Consider the following 24,903-nt stretch of genomic DNA (forward strand, 5'->3'; position numbering starts at 1 on the left):
TTTGCAGATGACATGACACTCGATATAGAAAATTCAAAAGGCTCCACCCCAGAGTTGCTAGAACTCATACAGGAATTCAGCACAGTGGCGGGATATAAATTCAATGCACAGAAGTCAGTTGCACTTCTATACACTAGCAATGAGGCAGAAGAAAGAGAAATCAAGGAATTGATTCCATTTACAGTTGCACCAAAACCTGTAAGATACCCAGGAAGAAACCTAACCAAAGAGGTAAAAGATCTGTACTCTGAAAACTACAAAACACTGATGAAAGAAATTGAGGATGACACAAAGAAATGGAAAAAGATCCTATGCTCATGGATTGGAAGAAAAAATACCATGAAAAATCTATATTGCCCAAAGCTATCTACATGTTTAATGCAATCCCTATCAAAATAACAACAGCATTTTTCACAGAGCTAGAATAACCAATCCTAAAATTTGTGTGGAACCACAAAAGACCCCAAATAGCCGAAGTAATCTTGAAAAAGAAAAGCCAAGCTGGTAGCACCACAATTCTGGACTTCGAGATATATTACAAATCTGTAGTGATCAAAACAGTATGGTACTGGCACAGAAATAGACACATAGATCAGTGGAACAGAATAGAAATCTCAGAAATGAATCATAACTATATGGTCAATTAATCTTTGATAAAGCAGGAAAGAATATTTGATGTGGAAAAGACAGTCTCCTCAACAACTGGTGTTGGGAGAAGTGGAGAGCAACATGCAAAAGGGCGAAAGCAGATGACTTTCTTACACCATACACAAAAATATGTTCAAAATGGATGAAAGACCTTAGTGACCTAATACGGCAAAGCATTAAGACTCTAGAGGAGAACACAAGCAGTAACCCCTTTGACATTGGCCATAGCAACTTCTTACTAGATATGTCTCCTGAGGCAAGGGAAACAAAAACAAAAATAAATTTGGGGACTTCATCAAGATAAAAGGTTTCTGCACAGTGAAGGAGACAATCAACAAAACTGAAAGGCAACCTACAAAATGGGAGAAGATATTAGCAAATGACATATCCTATTGAGGGTTAGTATCCAATGTGTAAAAAGAACTTGTAAAACTCAATTAAAGGCATCCAAATCGGCAAAGAAGAAGTCAATTTATCACTCTTCACAGATGATATGATACTATATGTGGAAAACCCAAAAGACTCCACTCCAAAACTGTGAGAACTTGTGTAGGAATTCAGTAAAGTGTCAGGATATAAAATCAATGCACAGAAATCAGTTTCATTTCTCTACACCAACAGCAAGACAGAAGAAAGAGAAATTAAGGAGTCAATCCCATTTACAATTGCACCCCAAACCATAAGATACCTAGGAATAAACCTAACCAAAGAGGCACAGAATCTATACTCAGAAAACTATAAAGTACTCATGAAAGAAATCGAGGAAGACACAAAGAAATGGAAAAATGTTCCATGCTCCTGGATTGGAAGAATAAATATTGTGAAAATGTCTATGCTACCTAAAGCAATCTACACATTTAATGCAATTCCTATCAAAGTACCATCCATCTTTTTCAAAGAAATGGAACAAATAATTCTAAAATTAATATGGAACCAGAAAAGACCTCGAATAGCGAAAGGGATATTGAAAAAGAAAGCCAACATTGGTGGCATCACAATTCCGGACTTCAAGCTCTATTACAAAGCTGTCATCATCAAGACAGCATGGTACTGGCACAAAAACAGACACATAGATCAATGGAGCAGAATAGAGAGCCCAGAAATAGACCCTCAACTCTACAGTCAACTAATCTTCGACAAAGCAGGAAAGAATGTCCAATGGAAAAAAGACAGCCTCTTCAATAAATGGTGCTGGGAACATTGAACAGCCAGCCACATGCAGAAAAATGAAATTGGAACATTTCCTTATACCACACACAAAAATAGACTCAAAATGGATGAAGGACCTCAATGTGCGAAAGGAATCCATCAAAATCCTTGAGGACAACACAGGCAGCAACCTCTTCGACCTCAGCCGCAGCAACATCTTCCTAGGAACAACGCCAAAGGCAAGGGAAGCAAGGGCAAAAATGAACTATTGGGATTTCATCAAGATCAAAAGCTTTTGCACAGCAAAGGAAACAGTTAACAAAATCAAAAGACAACTGACAGAATGGGAGAAGATATTTGCAAACGACATATCAGATAAAGGACTAGTGTACAGAATCTATAAAGAACTTAGCAAACTCAACACCCAAAGAACAAATAATCCAATCAAGAAATGGGCAGAGGACATGAACAGACATTTCTGCAAAGAAGACATCCAGATGGCCAACAGACACATGAAAAAGTGCTCCATATCACTCGGCATCAGGGAAATACAAATCAAAACCACAATGAGATATCACCTCACACCAGTCAGAATGGCTAAAATCAACAAGTCAGGAAATGACAGATGCTGGCGAGGATGCGGATAAAGGGGAACCCTCCTACACTGTTGGTGGGAATGCAAGCTGGTACAGCCACTCTGGAAAACAGCATGGAGGTTCCTCAAAATGTTGAAAATAGAAGTGCCCTATGACCCAGCAATTGCACTATTGGGTATTTACCCTAAAGATACAAACGTAGTGATCCAAAGGGGCACGTGCACCCGAATGTTTATAGCAGCAATGTCCACAATAGCCAAACTATGGAAAGAACCTAGATGTCCATCCACAGATGAATGGATCAAGAAGATGTGGTATATATACACAACGGAATACTATGCAGCCATCAAAAGAAATGAAATCTTGCCATTTGCGACAACATGGATGGAACTAGAGCATATCATGCTTAGCGAAATAAGTCAAGCAGAGAAAGACAACTATCATATGATCTCCCTGATATGAGGAAGTGGTGATGCAACATGGGGGCTTAAGTGGGTAGGAGAAGAATCAATGAAACAAGATGGGATAGGGAGGGAGACAAACCATAAGTGACTCTTAATCTCACAAAACAAACTGAGGGTTGCTGGGGGGAGGGTGTTTGGGAGAAGGGGGTGGGATTATGGACATTGGGGAGGGTATGTGCTTTGGTGAGTGCTGTGAAGTGTGTAAACCTGGTGATTCACAGACCTGTACCCCCGGGGATAAAAATATATGTTTATAAAAAATAAAAAATTAAAAAAAAAGAACTTGTAAAACTCAACGCCCCCAAATCAAATAATCCAGTTAAAAAATGGGCAGAAGACATGAATAGTCATTTTTCTAAAGAAGACATCCAGATGGCTAACAGGCACATGAAAAGATGCTCAACATCACTCATCAAGGAAACGGAAATCAAAACTACAATGAGATATCATCTCACGTATGTCAGAATGGCTGAAATCAACAATACAAGAAATAGCCGTTGGTGAAGATGTGGAGAAAGGGGAACCCTCGTGCACTGTTGGTGGGAATGCAAACTGGTTTAGACATGCTGGAATACAGTATGGAGGTTGCTATTAAGAAGGTAAAAATAGAACTTCACTATCATCCAGGAATTGCAGTGCTAGGTATTTACTGAAACAATACAAAAATACTAAGTCAAAGGGATTCCTGCACCTTGGGGTTTATAGCACCATTATCTACAGTAGCCAAAATATGGAAACAGCCCATTTCTGACTGATGAGTGGATAAGTAAGAGGTGATATATACATATTATAAACACACACACACACACACACACAGGCATAATACTCAGCTACAAAAAAGAATGAAATCTTCCCATTTGCAACTACTTGGATGGAGGGAAAGAGTATTATGCTAAGGGAAATACATTAGAGCAAGAGAAATTCTGTATAATTTCACTCAAATGTAATTTTTGAAGCAAAACAAATGAGCAAAGAGGAAAAAAATGGAGAGAGACAGAAACCAAGAAACAGACTCTTAATTATACATAACAATATGTTTACCAGAGGAAAGGGGGGTGGGGATTGGTTAAATATGTGGTGGGCATAAGAAGGACACTTGTGATTCACAACCGGTATGGCGGAAGTGTCGAATTACTGTGTTGTACACCTGAAGCTATTACTACACTGTATGTCAACTCAATAGAATTAAAATGAAACTTAAATAAAAAGGGAAATGTCCACTGGGTAACTGCAACTTAAAATAGTAATTGGGGTTGAACCACGGAGATTTAAGGGTAGAACTGTTGATTACAGCCACTGTGCAACTTCATGGGGCACTTATATTCACCATGATGTGAATAGTGGCCCCCTTGGTGGTTTCCCAGCTTTTAGAGGTGATTTAAACCATGAGTGGGAATAAGATTACTCAAGAAGTAAGTATAAACGGACTTGGGAAAGAAGTGAAAAACAAAGCCAGAAATAGCCCAGGGCCCAGCTCTTTTCTGTGATGTTCTGGTAACAATATGTAGGATTGTCTCTTCCCTCCAGCTCTTCCCAGACAAAGCTAATTTCGTACTGATATAAGCCCACCAAGAGGCTGGGGAAAGCTGGTTTGATCTTCAAGGCAAAGTATGATTCATGTTTTGCATGACATTTGCCCTTCCAGCTTGCCCTTCTACCTGTGAGAGATAATCACAGAATATAGTCTTTGAGCCAGTTTCTCTGGGCTCTACTAGCCTTCCATAGTCTAACACTTAAAGGATTGTTCTGACATCTGAGGGATTTCTTTGTATCTCGGTTACTGGGCTTTCTAAATCTGCCAGAGATAGCCCAACTTATAAGTATAGACCTAGATGTTCTGAAACATTTGGATAGAATCACTTCCTATTTTTCAAATGGCCTCTGGCACTGGCCTGGAAGGGTCACCCATCCCTTTGCTTCACCTTTCCAGTTCTGATTTCTAGAGACTTAGTGAAATGTTTTTCCTCCTTTACCCACAGTTCTCAAGGCAGAGTTCCTGGAGATGAGAGTTGAGGCCTCCGGTATGTAGTCTCCACTCCTGATTACAGAACCTTGTAATATGTAAGCCTTCTTTGTGGGATCGGAGCTTTCGAGAACTAAAATGTCTTGTAGGTCCAGAGGGTAGGAACACACTCCATGTCTCAGTTCATTAACCTATAATTATGTGACTTACTGCCTTCCAATTCTGAGGTTCTCTGTGTTTTTAAGTCTCTCCTCTTTTCTTTCTTTCTCCCCCAAACAAATTACGGTAATTTTACAAGTTGCCTTTGGATAAAATTCATTAGGAATCCTAAACTGTGACATTCGTGGCAAGTACATTTTGTTCTCTTAACCCCAATTTCCTAATCTGTAAAATTAAAAGTTTGGAAACCTGTGACTCTGACATCCTTTGGGTTTGTAAGAAAATCAGTAACCTCTCTTTTGGTATCATAGGAAGTACCATGAGTCCACATCATGAAATCAGACCAAATCAGTATTTAAGTCTTATCCCCCAAACCTGTATCCTTAGTCCTTTATCATTGTTTGATGAAACTTAATGACTGTAATGACCTTTCACTTCCATTATTTGATTTGATCCATATCAAATGTCAGGATAAGGAGGATAATATGTATTTTAACTTAGCAAATAAAGGAACTAAGGTTCAGAGGGGATAAATTAACTTGCTAAGGTCACAGGAGCTACAGAGATCATACAATTTTTTTTCTCCACTTAGGAGTTCTAATTGTTTGACTGTCAGATTGCTGGCATGAATGAACCAATATACATATAAATGAGATCTGGGTATCTGGAGAAGAGCTTTCCATTTTTCCCCAGCTTTCCTTTACTTCCTATCACTTACAGTCCTCAGAGGTACATGGGTCAATAAGATTTTGCTTATTATCCCTCATGGAAGTGAAATCCCAGAAAAGAAATCTGGAGTCAGTATAGGACCATTAAGGCAGTGTCTATGTTGTGGATGGGTAGTCAAACATGTCAGGCTTCATCTTTAAGGGATTAGAATTGAGGTCAAATGCACACAGTTTCCAGCCCTGATTATAGCAACATCTTAGGCCTATTTCATGGGATCTGAGGGGTTTTTTTTGGGGGGGGGCGGGGGCTCTGAGTTTTAAGGGTGTTTTCCTAGCCAACCTCTGTTTCTCAGAAGATTAGCTACCAATTATATAATTAGCTACCTAACAAGACAGGCCTCACTTCTCAGTGGCTATTAAGTACTTGAACAGTCGTAGCCAATTACTTACTCTCTTCTTTCCTTTTCAGGTTTTACAATCCTTGGCCTCAGAGGACCCTTCACAGGTTCTGGAAGGGTCTTCTTCAAACTCTTCTATGCTGAATTATTTTGTGCTGAAGAGAGCACCTCCTTCCTGGCCCTGCAACTTCAGGCTCTAGGATGCTATAAAATAAGGGGCACATATCTTAGACACAGATTTATTTCTCTTATGTATTCTCTCTTTGCTCCCTCGGAAGGTCTATGTTGAGCTCCTATATGATTGTGAATGGCTGAAGTCCCTCAAGCCAGACTGCAGAAACCAAACTATCTACTAACCTGAGTCGAAGAAAGGAGCTTAGTTTTCAACTCTTCTCTGAATTTCCTGTCTCCTCAAAAGACCATCAAACTCTGAAATATTGGGACTAAAGACTGATCTCAGAGGTCTTACCCTGAATTAAAAGCTACTTGAGTTGGGGCCATTGCTTGCCTTGGAACTAGAAGTGTAGGAATGTTTGTCAAACATTGGTGAATCTTAACATGTCTCTTACTGAAGATAATGACTCTGGCACCAGGTTGGAGCTCTGGCACTGTAGTATATTGCCAAGAACATGTCTGCTCCTTTTGGGTCAGACAGTATGTGTGATACCAACCACAACTTCTTCATGTGAACTCAGGATGGCGGCCTTTCTGTTTTTGCATACAACCACTTAGGACAAATCTGCAAAGAATATCTTGCATGTTGAAGCCTAGGTCTGTTTGGATTATTTTTCTTCCCATTTATTTCCCAACAGCTTAATTTCTAAGAAATCAAGAAAGAAACAAAAGCTGAAAACAGTTCTTTTAAAAAGACAGACTATATTTGTCCTGCAGAAGTTCCATTTTTGGATCAAATACTGGGAAAAATAGTTAAGATGGATTGAGGCCAGGCAGCTGGCATGTTGCTTCATATTTGCCTTCTGCAGATAAGCTCTCTCGTCTCCTCCAAGAAGCAACCCCTGGCCCAGTGTCGGTGGATTCAGAAACTCCATGAAGTTTCTAAAATGGTATGCAGAATTCCATGACAATATGCCTTTTCTGGGGAGATGGCCCATAACATTCTACTGAATTTCAGATGGGCCTGTGACCCAATAAAGGTTAAGAACCACAGCACTTGAGATAAAACACTCTTTACAATCCATAAAGTATTTGATTGGAAGGGCCTTCCAAAATTATTTAGTCCAAGTGTCTAGTTTACTATTGAAGAAACTAGAAAATTATCAGCCATGCCTAAACAAGTCCTTAGGTCCCTGGGCTCCCGTACAAGTTTCTTCCCATTATACAATACTTGTCTAATGAGGAGCTTATGATTGGTGGCTTTAGTGGTCATCATTTTGAGTGTTTTTGGCTTTTACCCTCTATCTTGAGCCTCCCATATTCATTATCAAGTGGAAAACTTTCATACATAAGCTCCTGGTGTTCCATTTGCCATTTCAATCACTGGAAAGCATCTAAAACACAACTGGTGCAGTGACTCAAAAATCTGAGTAGATATTTCTGATTCTTGTTTATTGATGGGAAGCTGCTGGGGAAAGTGTCACTACGTGTGTTCCCATGTTCTCTGGGCCATAATCTGTCATTAGAGTCTATGAAATTATAATATGGCCAAGTATGAGAAAAAGAGCTTTTCTACTTGGACCCTTCTAGCAAGACCCTGACTATGAAACTGAGAGAGAAGCACAGAGATGGGTTGAGGGAGGAGAAGGAGAGAAGAAAGGAGAGGGAGACGGAGGAAGGGGAAGAGAGAGAATATACACATGCCCAAACCAACTCTGAGATGCCTTTGAAGCAGTGTTACTAAAAAATTATAGCCACTTTTAAGACTGAACTCAATATCACCCATTGGTGAATTAGTAACATGCAGGCCTTTGTGGAAGTAATTGAGTGGAAACTTGATGCTGTTCCCAACAAAGACATGCCCAGGTGGCCATGTAAAACTCTCTCAGCTCTACCTGGTGTCAGAGTCCAAGTTAATAAGAACCAGGAGCAAGAGAGCCAAGTGATCACCATTCTACCTGAGGCTCATCTCCAAAGGAAGTTGCTGTGAGACCGCTGGCCTCACACAGGAAGTGCTTTTTGAGCCCTGTTGTCAGAGTTGTGGCCCCTCTGCTTACTCTATCCCACTAGATAACTAATTAAAGCAAGTAAGTGTAGATTTTGGCCACAGAAGCAGTGGCCAATGGGGTTTCAGTACACTTGAAGATGGTACAGACATCATTTCGCTCTTGTTTCCTTGTGGAGGGGGAGATACCATAATCGCCGCTACAAATATTAAAAGATTATTGAGAACCAGAGAAAGCCACTGCACTCCCAGTTGAATAGGTGTCCCAGAAATGTAACCATGAGATTACTGTGTGTTTCCCGGGATATAGATCAAGAGCCTGGCCTAGAAAGTTGGGACCACAGGCTGGCTGGAGACCAGGAAGCAGTGGCTGGATAGCTCTGCCCCTGCCCTGGGATATACCCAAAGAATGCGCAGAAATGAAGCTCAGTACGTCCCGCTTTTGCACTCTAATTTAAAGAGAAAATCTGTGGTGAGGCACACTGTCACGGAAATGAGACTGGCCTGGCCCAGGCTTGGATGAATAGTCATTCAGAAGAGGCTATGGGAATGGGATGATAATTGAAGAGTGACAAGTATAGGAAATTATCTGCATACGTTGGCCAGCAGGTTAGAGAAACTGGCAATGGATGAACCATAAACCTTGAACTGACAATATTTATTAAGCCCCTATTAAATTCTATGTGCTTCATATACATAATCTCCTTTGTCTTTACAACAATGATGCAGGTAGATGCTATTCCCTCAGTTTACAGATAAAAGAAGTATGGCACAGGAGGCTACAGTAACTGGCTCAAGGGCTCACAGAAAATAAATAACAGGACTGTGACTCAAATCCAGGTCTTTCTGACTGTACTCCATGCTGTTTTCTCTTTGCCACACAGAGGCTACATTATTAGAACTGTATGACTCTGACTTTTTCTGCCTAATAAAATATTGAAAAGCAAGCATTTGAAGGGGAGTAGGGCAGGTCTAGTTTACAGGGGAATGAAAACTGGGCTGGAGGAGATTTCCAAGTTGGGCTTTCTCCTCACCTTCTGTATACTCATATGGTAATGTTTTTAAAAGGATCATTCAAATTTACCTTGTGAAATGAAGGATTTATTTTTTTAGTTGGTAGTTACTAAGTCTTTGGATTAGCTGTTTTTCAAAGAAAAATGGTACCTGTATGTGTCTATGTACTTTACTAAGGTGTGTGTTTTCAGTCCAAGAGTCTGAAGACATCCACACATACAGTTTGAGAAGGAAAAAAGGTATTGATGCCTCTCTGGTACTTAATGTCTTGGGGTCAAATCTTTACAAGGTTTTCTGTGGTGACCAAAAAAAAAAAAAGTTTAAGAGATGATTTAGAATAAAAGATATTATTGAAGTTTTTGCTTAAAAAAGGCAGAGAGGTTTTCCAGCCACTCAGCATCCGACTTCAGTAATAAAACAGCATCATAAGGAAATACTCTAGTATTTCTAAAATAATTGGTTTTCAAGGGGAAATATCTCTCCCTTTTCTAGAAGTTCCTTGATTATGTAATAAGTAGAATAAAGTAGTAGAAGGAGATGTATCTCTGTGACCAAAAAAAAAAAAATTCTCTCAAAAGAATGGAGATCAATGATACTAGTTTTAACATAGCCACACTACACTACACACTACAAGCCCAAAAAGCTTCCGGAGCATTTAAAAATTGCAGAAAGGAGCAAGATAGCTTGAAGAGATGTTTTGGATGAAGAAAGGTCTTCATTTTCATAGGCAAGAGAAGCACTTGATACCAAGGACATTAATAGATGCTAGAAAGACTTCTTAAGGGAAACATCAGACAAAAGAAAGAGATCCTGGGGCCCATTCATGTGACTTTCAATAAAATATGCAGACTCTCCGGTACTGATGGCATCTATCTGCAGTTTTTTAAAATTTTATTTAAATTCAAGTTAACATACAGTGTATTATAAGTTTCAGAGGTAGAATTTAGTGATTTATCAGTTGTATATACCCAGCTGTAATTTTTTCATGGAAAAAAAGCTTTGAGCTTATTAGACATGATGATGCAGCCACCATGCCCTGCTCATGTCATCTTTTGCAATCCTAAGGAAACCCAGGCACAGAATCTTTTTATAACTGGGATTCTCAGTCTACAGTCTACTTTGCACCAAGTCCTTGTCATTCCCTCAGGCCTCACAATATTGCTGCATGATGGTTAATAACCCCGTTTTACAGATAAGGAATGTTGTGGGGGAGATGAGGGAGATGAGAAATGACTTTGCTAATGATTGGTAAAAATTCAGGATTGGAAGCTCCAGAAGCTTTACTGTTTCTAATACATCACACTACCCCCCGCCCCCTTAGTAGTAAAGGAATCCTGATGGTAAATAGAGAAGATGCTTAGAAATGAGGCTGGTGGAAACAACATCTACAAGTCTTGCTACTCCAAATGTGGTCCATCATCCCCTTCAGCATCATCATTACCTGGGAGCTTGTTAGAAGCAGATTCTTGAGCACCACCAGAGATATTTGTAATCAGAACCTTTATTTTAATAAGATATCTATATTTCTATGTACACTAAATTTTAAGAAATGCTGATATAAGGAACTTGAAACAAAAAAGCAAGTTGAGGAAGGAGACTTTGGGTGAGGCAAAGACCAAAAATGGTGGATAAGGCCAATCTGGTTATGTTGGGAGTATTTACAAAGATTGTGTCCATATCTGACTGCTTCTTAGAGTGCTTTGTACATGGCCCTGTACTTCAATGACATGCAAATGAAGTTTCTCCACTTCAAAGAACAATGAAACCAGCCTAGGAAAAAGACTGAAAATCACCTGATTTTCAAATCTCTGCCTACTGGAGCCAGTGGAAAGATCACATGCAGCAGTGGAAGAAACTCCTTTCAGAAGCCTTGGGGGGGGTTCCAGATTTGCTTCTGTCACTAACTCTCTTTATGCTCAGCAAGTATCTCCCTCTCTGTAGGTCTCAAATTGTACATCATTAGTTTTGGATGTAGAGTTCAGTGGTTTATCAGTTGCATGTAACACCCAGTGTTCATCACATCATGTGCCCTCCTTAATGCCCATTGCCCACTTACCCCATCTTCCCACCACCTCCCCTCTAGCAATCCTCAGTTTGTTTCCAATATTTGTCTCTCATGGTTTGTCTCCCTCTCTGATTTCATCTTATTTTATTTTCCCTCCCCTCCCCTGTGATCCTCTGCACTATTCCTTATATTCCACATGTGAGTGTCTTTAAACAGGATAGTCTCAAAGTTCCTTTTAAGTTTTGACATTCTGTTATTCTCCACTGTGGGTTTTGCTACAGACTACATTTAATTAAAACATGGACAAATCTATAGGTTTATGTCTGACCCTAATTTGGCATCCTCGGTTCACATTAGAAGGGATATTCTGGGAGGAAATCTCAGTCACAACAAAGCAACATTAATGGGAACTCCAAGGAGGTGGGGAGGGCATGACTCTAGTTAACTAGCTTGAAATTCGCTAGGAAAATTTTAAATTTGAAAACTTTGAAATTTGAGAACTAATTGCTTCAAACCACATACTTGGAATTCAAATCTTATATCCTAAATGGGCTTATTTTGTGTGATTTAATAAAGTACACTGCTCTGACTTGGGCTTTTAGGCGATAGTTTATTTGGGGTAGGAGGAGACATATAAAAAAGAGAGGACTTCTACTTATCTCCCATCTGCCACTCATCTCTAGAAATGATTGTGATGTCTATTAACTGAAGACAACTGGTTATAATATAACCTCTTATTATGGGACAACAGACCCAGAGAGGAGAAGGGATATGTCTAAGGCCACATACCAGAGACAATGGCAAGAAACAAGTGATCAAAGTTCAACTCTACTTTCTTTGGGTGCTTACTTTACCCAAATCATATCTGCTTCCAGCATCAAAGCACACACTGGGGAGGAGTAATAGACCTTCCATCTGGGTATTTTGTCCTCATCACATGTTCACAGTCATTATTTCAGTCAAGCCTCGCACAGCCATATCACTTAGGTGAGCAGAGATGATGACCTTCATTTTATTGATGCTTAGAGAGGTGACACAAAATGACTAAGGACATGCAAGTTAAAAATAAACAGGCCTATGTTTTCTGATTTCATCTATATTGCACTGCTTCTCTAGGAGAGGAAAAGCAGCTCTCCAAACCCTCAGCACTTCTGGAAAATTCAGCTCTAAGCTTTAAATTGCTTCAGTCCAATTGCTTCAAAAGAGATGGACTTTTGGGGGTGCCTGAGTGGCTCAGTGGGTTAAGCCTCTGCCTTCAGCTCAGGTCATGATCTCAGGGTCCTGGGATTTAGCCCCCACATCTGCTCAGCAGGGAGCCTGCTTCCCCCCTCTCTCTTCCTGCCTCTCTGCCTACTTGCGATCTCTGTCAAATAAATAAATAAAATTTTAAAAAAGAGAGAAAGATGGACCTTTTTTTCCCTGTTGGAGAATATCCTAACAGTCTTATAACTTGAAACTACAGAGCCCTATTATATCCATCATTTTGTACTCATAACAGCCCAAAGTTAGACAAGACAAGGCATTTTGCACTATTTGACAGATGTACAAATTGAGGCTCAGAGCATTGTATTAGTTCTCTGTTGCTGCTGTAACAGATGATTACAAATTGAGCAGCTTATAACAACATGCATTTATTCTCTCAAAGTTTCTGTAGGTCTCAAGTTCAGCATAGTGTGGATGGATTCTTTTCTTAGGGTCTCGCTGAACTAAAATCAAGATAGCAGCTGGTGATGTGGTTGTCATTTGGGGCTAAGAATCTTCTTCCAAGCTTGCTGGTTATTGGCAGAAATCAGTTACATGTTATATGGCTGAGGTCATCATTTTTTTGGACATGTGCTCCTCTCCATATTCAAGCTAACAATGGCAGGTCAAATCTTCCTGCTTCCCCTTTTGCATCTCTCTAACTTCTTTTGCCTCTTCTGTTAAGGGCTTACTCTTTTATTGGAGTGATTTCATTGGGCCCACACAGATAATCCAGGGTAGTCTTCCCATTTTAAAGTCAGTAGTAACCTTAATCATATTTCAGCATCTCTTTTGCCATATAATTACAGTTCTAAAGATTAGAACATAAAATATTCTTGGGGGTCATAACTTTTCTTTACATTGAAGCAGCTACCTACAGAAGCCCTACCTTTCACTGTAAAGACACATGATTATCAAGATCTTTATCCTGTGGATGAAAAAAATTAACATTTTCATCCTACTTACATGAGCAGTTGGAAACTCTGATGCTGTTCAACTTCTCCCAACTCTCAAATTCACTCAGACACAATTGGGTAACACTCCAGAGAAAGTGGTAGCTGGAGTGCAAGGGCGGCTCTCTGGAAGCTGACGGTATTCCTAGATGTCACCTTGATGCTGGTGACTAATTCCTTAACTGGTCTCATTCTATCTAGGATGGGGAAGCAGCTTCCCCCAAAGGCCCAAGATGAGATATATATTGTCATATATATTAAGATATACACACCCCATATAACTTGACCAGAGGTGCTAACATTTATATAGCATGTACTATATGCCAAATATGTCTTTATGTGATTTTGATTTTGAATTTGTCCTGATATTTCTAAGAGGTAAGTAATGGTGATAACTCTATTTCATAGATGAGAAAACTGAGGCACAGAATGATTATGTCATTTGCCCAATTTCTCAGCGCCAGGAAAAGTTAAATTCCTCTGTGGCTAATCCTCTGTGGCTTCCATCAGACAGAGAAAAGAGGAAAAGAGACATTGAGGCCAAATTGATTTAAAAGTCCCTTGCACCTTTGATTCTCTAAGCTTGCCCTCAGGGTCCTGGAATTCTGGGAACCCAAGTGAACACTGCTGAACTTTCTGAAAGAGTATGTTAAATTTAGGCTTCTTGGGTTTTACAGAGCCAATGGACCACAAAGCAAAGGTGTCCAGTCTTTTCTCAGAGGCTGGAAGAACAGGTGACTGTCGGTCCTTGTGAATGGGGTCAAGATGGATTGACCTCATGAATGCTCTGTCCACATGAGAGGTGTGTTGAAGTTGTACTACTTTTTCTGACTCTCTGTGAAGCACATTTCCTGAAGGCCCAAGCCCTCATAATTTCCAAAAAAATGTACCTAAAATTAAGCCTGCAAAAGAAGGCTTTCCTGGTCCTGGAGAACAAAACTAGGCAGTAATCTTCTCTATGCTGGCCCTTTCCCAGCCTTTGGCAAGCTTGGGGGTACTGAATTTACTCAAGAATTGTCAGACCTAGACTTACTCCTCTGGCTTCTGCTTCCTCAGCTACTCCCATCTAGGTCCCATGATGCTACCAACCTATTGTAGTTCCCAGAGCCATTAATATATGAGGTAGGGGGGCACCTGGGTGGCTCAGTGGGTTAAAGTCTCTGCCTTCAGCTCGGGTCATGATCTCAGGGTCCTGGGATCGAGCCCTGCATCGGGTTTTCTGCTCAGCGGGGAGCCTGCCTCCCTCTCTCTCTGCCTGCCTCTCTGCCTACTTGTGATCCCTGTCTGTCAAATAAATAAATAAAAATCTTAAAAAAAAAAAAGATAGGTAGGTTGAATATGAACCACCTCAGTCAAAACTGTTGTTCACCTTTTCTCCACCCTTACTATCATCCGGCAGGACTTAGAATTCTGTCTCCCTTATGGGGCTAAGATCTAGAAGGACACAATAAGGACTGATTTTCTCTATTGCTCCCTGTGTCTTCTTTGCTAGCCCCTGCAGATCAGACCCTGGCCTCTAATTCTATGGAAGGAATTTGAAACACTATTATCTATATTCATGCCTAACTCACCATGGGGAAGTTATTTCACCCTAATAACTGTGGTTGACCCTTAATAAATGCTCAATTAATAGTAACCAGTCATAGTAATAGAAGTAGTAACCCGAAGTAGTCATAGAAGGAGTGGTGGTGGTGATGATGATGGTAGCACAGCTGCCTCAGCTGCTATCCAGGAATAGAATCTTCCCTACGGTGTAGTGTAACCTGTTTACAATGCAGTGTAACCTGTTTGGTTGGGAACTATTATGTCCTTTGTACTGGTAACTAGCCATCCTGACCACTACTACTACCCTATGTTGTTCCCAGAACTGGCTCAGTTCCCCCCAAACTTGTTCTCATACAGGAGTTTCATGCCAAAAACAGTTCCAATTCACAGACCTGTACCCTGGGGGATAAAAATATATTACATGTTTATTAAAAAATTAAAAATTAAAAAAACAAAACAGTTCCAACTCCTCTGCCCTGTGCAGTTGCCAACAGCCAGGTCTGGAGGAGTCCTATGAATTGAGGTCTGACAGGTGCTTTTTCTTCCTACGACAATTATGCTCCTGGTGATGTAGCTAGGGTATCTGCACATTTTTGTGCATCTCTTAGGATATTTTGGAGAGCAGCTCTTTTTCCATTCTCCCTCACTTTCTTTTACTCTCCCTCTTACCTTTTTTAATCCTACTGCCATTATAATTGTGCTTATGGTACTTCCTCAAATGCATTCAGTAAAAGGGTAGACAAGTCCTACAGGGGTGATAGAAAGAAGCCCTATCATGCTACTGGCTATTTCATGCTTAATTGTAAATTAATCCTTGGTTGGCTGTCCAGGGTGTATTTATGTCCAGGAAAAGATCACATTATTTTCCCTGTAATAAATAAGACATCACAAAATGTGTTGGGAAATGAGTCTAAAGAGCCAGGACAATCCTGCTGCGACAAAGGCAGAAAAGGGCCCAGCCCTGACCACAAATATATAGATTATGAGAATCAGATCCAGAGACATTGTACAATCTGTACTTCTAGAATTCCGGTCATTGGGAATTGAAACAGGACCCACAATGAAGTTGGCAGGTCCCCTGACACTAAGGGAAGGAAACAAACATTGTGGAGTATCTATCATGAGCCAAGCATGAAGTAGAAGGAGCCTGAATCCTTTCCAGGAGATCTGGCATTTTAGTTAGAGTGATAACTGGGTGAAAAAATGAAAAATAAAAACAGTACTACCACCTGGGGGGTACATTACACATGCTGTATGTACATTATTTCATTTGAGCCTCTCCAATACCTCATTTAGTCCCATTTTGCAGATAAAGAGACTGAGATCCAGAAAAATTGTTACTTGCTCAAAGTCACATAGAGATTAAATAGTAGAAGCCAAGATAGGAATTTAGACTTATAGGAATCCTGATCCTGTAAAAATATGGCATATTCTCATTACTGAAACGTTTTTAACATTGAGGGCCCCCAAACTAGTTGATCTCTAAAAGAAACTTCTCATTATAGTGCTTTAAGAGGTGGAGCAAGAAGTAATGAGTATAGAACCAGTGCCTGAAGCAAGTTTGGCATAGGGAAGTACAGGACTACCTCTAGTTTATTTCTTTTTAAAGATGGTATTTATTTATTTGTGTGTGTGTGTGTGTGTGTGTGTGTGTGTGTGAGAGAGAGAGAGAGAGAGAGAGAGAGAGAGAATGAATGAGTGGAGGCAAGGGGCAGAGAGGGAAATAAAGAATCCTCAAGCATACCCCCCACTGAGCAAGGATCTTAATATGGGGCTCCATCCAGGACCCAGGGATCATGACCTGAGCTGAAGGCAGTCACCAATGGACTGAGCCACCCAGGTGCTCTGGGACTACTTTTAGTTTACATGGAGACTTTGTGGGAATTAGAAAAATACCCATTGCTCAAGACACATTATGGCCATCCACCAGAAAAATTTAACAAGTAGACAGATCTCTGATTGAAAGGTGAGATGTGGCCATCACAGCCACATTCTGTGGCCCTGAAGAGGTGCCCAGAAGTGCAAAGGAGGTGAAATAATCATGAAACAACTCAGGCATTAATGAGTATGCCTCAGATCAATCTAAGGACTAGAAGATTATTCTACCTATTAAGGCCTACATGGTTCTAAGGGAAAAGAATTATGGAAGCCAAGTTAGAGGGAAAGAAGGGCTTTGAACTTACAGTATTAACTTACATTTTTGAAGCCCTGAAAGCGTTGCACTGCTGACGGGTAGCTAAGAGAAAGATTTAAGCAATGAAAGAGGTAAAGGCCCTCTGCTAGGATCTTATACACTTTATTTCTCATTTATTTCTCATAATAGCTCTGGGAAAGACAATGCTATACTAATTTGAGATATGTAGAAACTGAAGCTCTACAAGTCTTTTTTTTTCTTCCAAGTCTTTTTTTTTTTAACTACAATATAGTTAACATACAGTATGATATTAGTTTCAGGTGTATGATATAGGGAATCAACAATTCCCTATATCACCCAGTACTCATCACAACAAGTATACTCCTTACCATCTGCCCCCTACTTCCCCTCTGATAATCATCACTTTGTTCTCTATAGTTAAGATTTCTGGGCGCCTGGGTGGCTCAGTGGGTTGAGCCGCTGCCTTCGGCTCAGGTCATGATCTCAGGGTCTTGGGATCGAGTCCCGCATCGGGCTCTCTGCTCAGCAGGGAGCCTGTTCCCTCTCTCTCTCTCTCTGCCTGCCTCTCCATCAACTTGTAATTTCTGTCAAATAAATAAATAAAATCTTTAAAAAAAAAAAAAAAAGATTTCTTCTTCATTTCTGTCTGTCTCACCCTTACTTTTTGCTTTTGCTTATTTGTTGTTTCTTAAATTCTACATATGAATGAAATCATGGTATTTGTTTTCTTTGATGTATTTCACTTAGCACAATAATCTACCTCCATCTATGCCATTGCAAATGGCAAGATTCCATGTCTTTTTTTGGCTAATATTCCATTGTGTTCTTTTTTATTTAAAGTCAATTAATTAATTAAAATATAGTGTATTATTAGTTTTAGAGATAGAGTTTAGTTATTCATCAGTTGCATATAACACCCAGTTCTAATTACATGTAGTGTCCTCCTTAATCCCCATAACCCAGTTACTCCATCCCCCCACCTACTTCCCTTCTAGAAACCCTCACTTTGTTTCCTATAGTTAAGAGTCTCTTATGCTTTATCCCCCTCTCTGAGTGGGATATTTTTCCTTCTCTTTCCCTATGTTCATCTGTTTTATTTCTTAAATTCCACATATAAATGAAATCATTTGATATTTGTCTTTCTCTGATGGACTTATTTTGTTTAGCGTAATGCCCTCTAGTTCCATCCAAATGGCAAGATTTCCTTCTTGATGGCTGAGATATATAGATATCTATATAGATAACTATATATATACCACCTCTTCTTTATCAATTCATCTGTCAATGGAAATCTGGGCTCATTCCATATTTTGGGTATTGTGGACATTGGTGCTATAAACACTGGGGTACACAGGCACCTTCAAATCACTATGTTTGTATCCTTGGATAAATACCTAGTAGAGCATTTGTTGGATCATAGGGTATTTCTATTTTTAACTATTTGAGAAACCTCCATAATATTTTCCAGAGTGGATATACCAGTCTGCATTCCCACCAACAGTATAAGATGGTTCACCTTTTCCACATCCTCACCAGCATGTGTTGTTTCCTGAGTTGTTAATTTTAGCCATTCTGACTGCTGTGAGGTGGTATCATTGTGGCTTGATTTGTATTTTCCTGATGTCCAGTGATGTGGAGCATTTTTTCATGTGTCTGTTGCCCATTTGTATGTTTTCTTTGAAGAAAAGTCTGTTCATGTATTCTGCCCATTTCTTGACTGGGTGTTTTTTTTGGGGGGTGTTGAGTTAGATAAGTTATTTATAGATCTTGGATACTACCTCTTTCTCTCATAAGACATAGGCAAATATCTTCTCCCATTCTGTAGGCTGGCCTTTAGTTTTGTCAACTGTTTCCTTTATTGAGCAAATCTTTTTATCTTAATGAAATCCCAAATGTTCATTTTTGCTTTTGTTTCCCTTGCCCTCAAAGACATGTCTAGCAAGAAGTTGCTGCAGCTGAGGTCAAAGAAGTTGATGCTTCTGTTCTTCTCTAGGATGTTGATGGACTGCTGTCTCACATTTAGGTCTTTCATACATTTTTTTTCTTTTTTTTTTTTTTAATTTCATTTTGTTTTCAGTGTTCCCAGATTCATTGTTTATACACCACACTCAGTGCTCCATGTAATACATGCCCTCCTTAATACCCACCACCAGGATCACCCATGTCCCCACTCCCCTCCCTTCCAAAACCCTCAGTTTGTTTCTCAGAGTCCATAGTCTCTTCTGGTTTGTGTCCTCCTCCAATTTCCCCCAGCTCACTTCTCTCCATTTCCCCATGTCCTCTGTGTTATTCCTTATGCTCCACAAGTAAGTGAAATTATATGATAATTCACTCTCTCTGCTTGACTTATTTCACTCAACATAATCTCTTCCAGTCCCATCCCTGTTGATATGAAAGTTGGGTATTCATCCTTTCTGATGGAGGCCTAATACTCCATTGTATATATGGACCATATCTTCTTTATCCATTTGTCTGTGAAGGGCATCTTGGTTCTTTCCACAGTTTGTGACTGTGGCCATTGCTATTATGAACATTGGAGTACAGATGGCCCTTCTTTTCACTACATCTGTATCTTTGGGGTCAATACCCAGTAGTGCAATTCAGGGTCATAAGGTAGCTCTATTTTTAATTTCTTTTTTTTTTTTAAGATTTTATTTATTTATTTGACAGAGAGAAATCACAAGTAGATGGAGAGGCAGGCAGAGAGAGAGAGAGAGGGAAGCAGGCTCCCTGCCGAGCAGAGAGCCCAATGCGGGACTCGATCACAGGACCCTGAGATCATGACCTGAGCCGAAGGCAGCAGCTTAACCCACTGAGCCACCCAGGCGCCCCTATTTTTAATTTCTTAAGGAATCTCCACACTGTTATCCAAAGTGGCTGCACCAACTTGCATTCCCACCAACAGTGTAGGAGGGTTCCCCTTTCTCCACATCCTCTCCAATACTTGTTGTTACTGTCATGTTAATTTTGGTTATTCTAACTGGTGTAAGGTAGTTTCTCAATGTGGTTTTGATTTGAATCTCCCTGATGGCTAATGATGATGAATATTTTTTTCATATTTCTGTTAGCCACTTATATGTCTTCTTTGGAGAAGTGTCTGTTCATGTCTTCTGCCCATTTTGGACATGATTATCTGTTCTGTCTGTGTTGAGTTTGAGGAGTTCTTTATAGATCTTGGATATGAACCCTTTGTCTGTAGTGTCATTTGCAAATATCTTCTCCCATTCTGTGGGTTGCCTCCTTGTTTTGTTAACTGTTTCCTTTGCTGTGCAGAAGCTTATGATCTTGATGAGGTCCCAAAAGTTCATTTTCACTTTTATTTCCTTTGCCTTTGGAGATGTCTTGAAAGAAGGTGTTGTGGCTGATGTCGAAGAGGTTACTGCCTATGTTCTCCTCTAGGATTCTGATGGGTGGCTGCCTCACGTTGAAGTCTTTTATCCATTTCAAATTTATCTTTGCATATGGTGTAAGAGAATGGTCGAGTTTCATTCTTCTATACATTGCTGTCCAATTTTCCCAGCACCATTTATTGAAGAGACTTTTTTCCAGCATATATTTTTTCCTGCTTTATAAAAGATTATTTAACCATAAAGTTATAGGTCTATATCTGGGCTCTCTATTCTGTTCCACTAGTCTATGTGTCTGTTTTTGTGCCAGTACCATGCTCTCTTGGTGGTCACAGCTTTGTAGTAAAGCTTGAAATCAGGTAACATGATGCCCCCAGTTTTGTTTTTCTTTTTTCAACATTTCCTTAGCAATTTGGGGTCTCTTCTGGTTCCATACAAATTTTAGGATTGTGCCAGCTCTTTGAAAAATGCCAGTGGAATTTTGATCAGGATGGCATTGAAAGTATACATGGCTCTAAGCAGTAGAGACATTTTAACAATGTTTATTCTTCTGATCCATGAGCATGGAATGCTCTTCCCTCTTTTTGTGTCTTCTTCAGTTTCTTTCATGAGTGTTCTGTAGTTCTTCCAGTATAGATCCTTTACCTCTTTGGTTAGGTTGATTCCTAGGTATCTTATGGTTTTTGATGCAATTGTAAATGGAATCAATCCCTTGATTTCTCTTTCTTCTGCCTCATTGCTAGTATATAGAAATGCACCGATTTTCATATCCTGCCACTTTGCTGAATTCCTGTATGAATTCTAGAAATTTGGGGGTGAACTCTTTTGAATTTCCAACATAGAGTATCATGCCCTCCATGAAGAGTGAAAGTTTGACTTCCTTCTTATTGATTCAGATGCCTTTTATTTTTGTTGTCTGATTGCTGAGGCTAGGCCTTCCAGTACTATGTTGAACAAATTGGTGAGAGTGGACATTCCTGCTATGTTCCCGATCTTAGGGGAAAAGCTCTCAGTTTTTCCCTACTGAAGATAATATTCATTGTGATTTTTTTAAAGATTTTATTTATTTATTTGACAGACAGAGATCACAAGTAGGCAGAAATGCAGGCAAAGAGAGATGGATGGGGAGAAGACTCCCTGCTGAACAAGGAGCCTGATGTGGGCCCCAATTCCAGGACCCTGAGATCATGACCTTAGCCAAAGGCAGAGGCTTAACCCACTGAGCAACCAAGGGACCCCTATTATGGGTTTTTCCTATATGAATTTTATGACATTAGATATGTTTTCTCTATCACTACATTGCAGAGTTTTAATTAAGAAAGGGTGCTATAGGGGACATCTGGAAGGCTAAGTCAGTTAAACATATGCCTTCAGCTCAAGTCATGGTCCCAGGGTCCTGGGATGGAGTCCTGTGACAAGTTCCCTGCTCAGCAGGGAGTCTGTTTGTACCTCTCTCTCTCTCTCTCTGCCCCTCCCCCTGTTCATGATTTCCCTCTCTCTCTGTCTTTCTCAAATAAATAAATAAAATATTAAAAATAAATAAAAGATGTATTTTATCAAATGCTTTTTCTGGCATTCTGTATTTAGTTAGAGGGTCATATGGTCCTTGCCTTTTCTTTTATTAATGTGGTATATCACATTGATTTATAGATGTGGAACCACCCTTGCAGCCCAGGAAAAAATCCCACTTGATCATGGTAACTTACCATTTTAATGTACTGTTGGATCTATTAGCCAGTATCTTGGTAAGAAATTTTGCATCTATGTTCATCAGGGATATTGGTCTGTAATTCTCCTTTTCTGTGGGGTGTTTGTCTGGTTTTGGTATCAAGCTAATGCTGGCCTCATAGAATGATACTGGAAGTTTTACTTCCATTTCTGTTTTTTGAAACAGATGCAGAGGAAAAGGTATTGATTCAGCTGAGAGGCCATCTGGCCCTGGACTCTTGTTTGTTTAGAGATTTTTGATCAGTGATTCACTTTCCTTTCTGGTTATGGGACTGTTCAGGTTTTCATTTCTTCCTGTTTCAGTTTTGGTAGGTTATGTTTCTAGGAATACATCAATTTCTTCAAGATTGCCTAATTATTTGGTACATAATTACTCATAATATGTTCTTATAATTGTATTTCTTCAGTGTTGGTTGTGATCTCTTTCATTTATAATCCTATTTATTTGGTTCCTTTCCCTTTTCTTTTTGATAAGTCTGGCTAGGGGTTTATTAATCTTATTATTCTTTCAAAGAAACAACTTCTAGTTTCATTAATCTGTTCTACTGTTTTGATGTCTATTTCATTGATTTTTGCTCTAATATTTATTATTTCCCTTCTCCTGCTGGATTTAGGCTTTATTTCCTGTTCTTTTCCCAGCTCTTTTAGGTGTAAGGTTCGGTTGTGTATATTAGACTTTTCTTGCTTCTTGTGGAAGGCCTATATTACTATATACTGCCCTCTTAGGACTGCCTTTCCTGTATCCCAAAGGTTCTGAAATGTTGTGTTTTCACTTTCATTTGCTTCCATGTATTTTTTTAAATTCTTCTGTAATTTCCAAGTTGACCCATTAATCTTCAGTAGGATTCTCTTTAACTTCCATGTATTTGTGTTCCTTCCAAATTTTCTTCTATAATTGAGTTCAAGTTTTAAAGCATTATGGTCTGAAAATAGGCATTGTATAATCTCAGTCTTTATGTACTCGTTGAGACCTAATGTGTAACCCAGTATGTGATCTATTCTGGAGAATGTTCTGTGGGCACTTGAAAAGAGTGTATACTCTCTCGCTTTAGGATGAAATGCTCTGAATATATCTGTGAAGTCCATCTGGTCCTGTATTTCATTCAAAGCCCTTTTTTCCTTGATCTGTCCATTGCTCTGGGTGGGGTGTTAAAGTCCTCTACTATCAAAGTGTTTCTTTAATTTTGTTATTAATTGGCTTCTCCCAAGTTAGGATCATAAATATTTACAATTGTTAGATCTTCTTGTTGGGTCCTATTATGATGATATGGTGTCCTTCTCTTGTTTCTTAACACAATTTTTGGTTTAAAATTTAGGTTGTCTCATGTATGGATTGCTACTCCAGCTTTCCTTTGATGTCTATTAGCATGATAAATGGTTCTCCACCCCATCCACTTTCAAACAGAGGGTGATATTTTTGTCTAAAATGAATCTCTTCTAGACAGCATATCAATGGTCTTGTTTTTTAGATCCAATCTGTTATACTGTGTCTTTTCATTAGAGCATCTAGTCCATTTACATTCAGAATGATTATTGATAGATATGAATTTAGTGCCAATGTATTACCTGTACAGTCTATGTTTCTATAGACTGTCTCTCTTCATTTCTAGTCTTTGTTACTTTTGGGCTCTCTCTTTGCTCAAAAGATCCCTTTAATATTTCTCACAGGGCTGGTTTAGTGTTCACAATTTCCTTTACATTTTGTTTGTCCTGAAAACTCTTTATCTTTCCTTCTATACTGAATGACAGCTGGTAAAATTCTTGGCTGCATATATTTCCCATTTAGCACATTGAATATATCATGCTGGTCCTTTCAGGACTGCCTGGTCTCTGAGAACATGTCTGCTGCCAGCCTGTAGATTAAGGACCTCTTGTTTTTCTCTTTTTTTCTCAGCTTCTTTATTACCATCATTGTGTCTTCTATATCACGGACTTTCTCTTCTGCCTCACTTATCCTAGTAGTTAGAGCCTCCATTTTTTTTTTTTTACTGCACCTCAGTAATATCATTTTTACATTTTTGTCTGATTACATTTTAGTACTTTTATTTCTCTAGTAAGGGATTCTCCACTGTTTTATATGCTTTTTTTTAAAGCCCAACTAATATCTTTTTAATTGTTTTTTCAAATTCTAGTTCCACAGAGTAAAGAGCCCAGATATGGACCCACAACTCTATCATCAAATAATCTTCCACAAAACGGGAAAAAAATATACAGTGGAAAGAAGACAGTCTCTTCAATAAATGGTGTTGGGAAAATTGGACATCTATGTATAGATGAGTGAAAGTTGACCATTCTCTTACACCATATACAAAAATAAATTCGAAGTTGATAAAAGACCTCAACGTGAGGCAGGAATCTGTTAAAATCCTAGAGAAGAACATAGGCAGTAACATCTTTGACATTTGCCACAGCAACTTCTTTCAAGGCATGTGTCCAAAGGCAAAGGAAACAAAAGTGAAAATAAACTTTTGGGACTTCATCAAAATCACAAGCTTCTACACAGCAAATGAAACAGTCAACAAAACAAAGAGGCAACCCACGGAATGGGAGAAGATATTTTCAAATGACACTACAGACAAAGGGCTGATATCCAAGATCTATAAAGAACTCCTCAAGCTCAACACCTAAAAAATAGATAGTTACGTCCAAAAATGGTCAGAAGACATGAGCAGATACTTCTCCAAAGAAGACATACAAATGGATACAGACACATGAAAAAATGTTCATCATCGTTAGCCATCAGGGAGATT

At 39.3% G+C, this 24,903-nt stretch overlaps 1 protein-coding gene across 13 annotated transcripts in view; it reads left to right on the top strand.

The window, feature by feature from the left end:
• The window catches only part of OPHN1 (oligophrenin 1), a 559,221-nt gene extending 534,750 nt beyond the window's left edge, over nucleotides 1–24,471 (top strand). For 5 of the 13 annotated variants that reach the window (XM_082716849.1, XM_082716848.1, XM_082716851.1 and 2 more), the window contains 2 exons: nucleotides 4,837–4,878; nucleotides 6,117–11,495. In XM_082716849.1, coding sequence (XP_082572975.1) covers nucleotides 4,837–4,870 — 34 coding nt within the window. In that variant the 3' untranslated portion in view covers nucleotides 4,871–4,878; nucleotides 6,117–11,495. Of the gene's footprint in view, nucleotides 1–4,836; nucleotides 4,879–6,116; nucleotides 11,496–24,285 lie in introns of those variants that run through there. The other 8 variants (XM_082716844.1, XM_082716845.1, XM_082716846.1 and 5 more) reach the window with 4 other exon arrangements.
• The last annotated feature ends 432 nt before the right edge of the window (nucleotides 24,472–24,903 follow it).

This window comes from Mustela nivalis (assembly GCF_964662115.1).
Source record: "Mustela nivalis genome assembly, chromosome: X".
NCBI lineage: Eukaryota > Metazoa > Chordata > Mammalia > Carnivora > Mustelidae > Mustela > Mustela nivalis.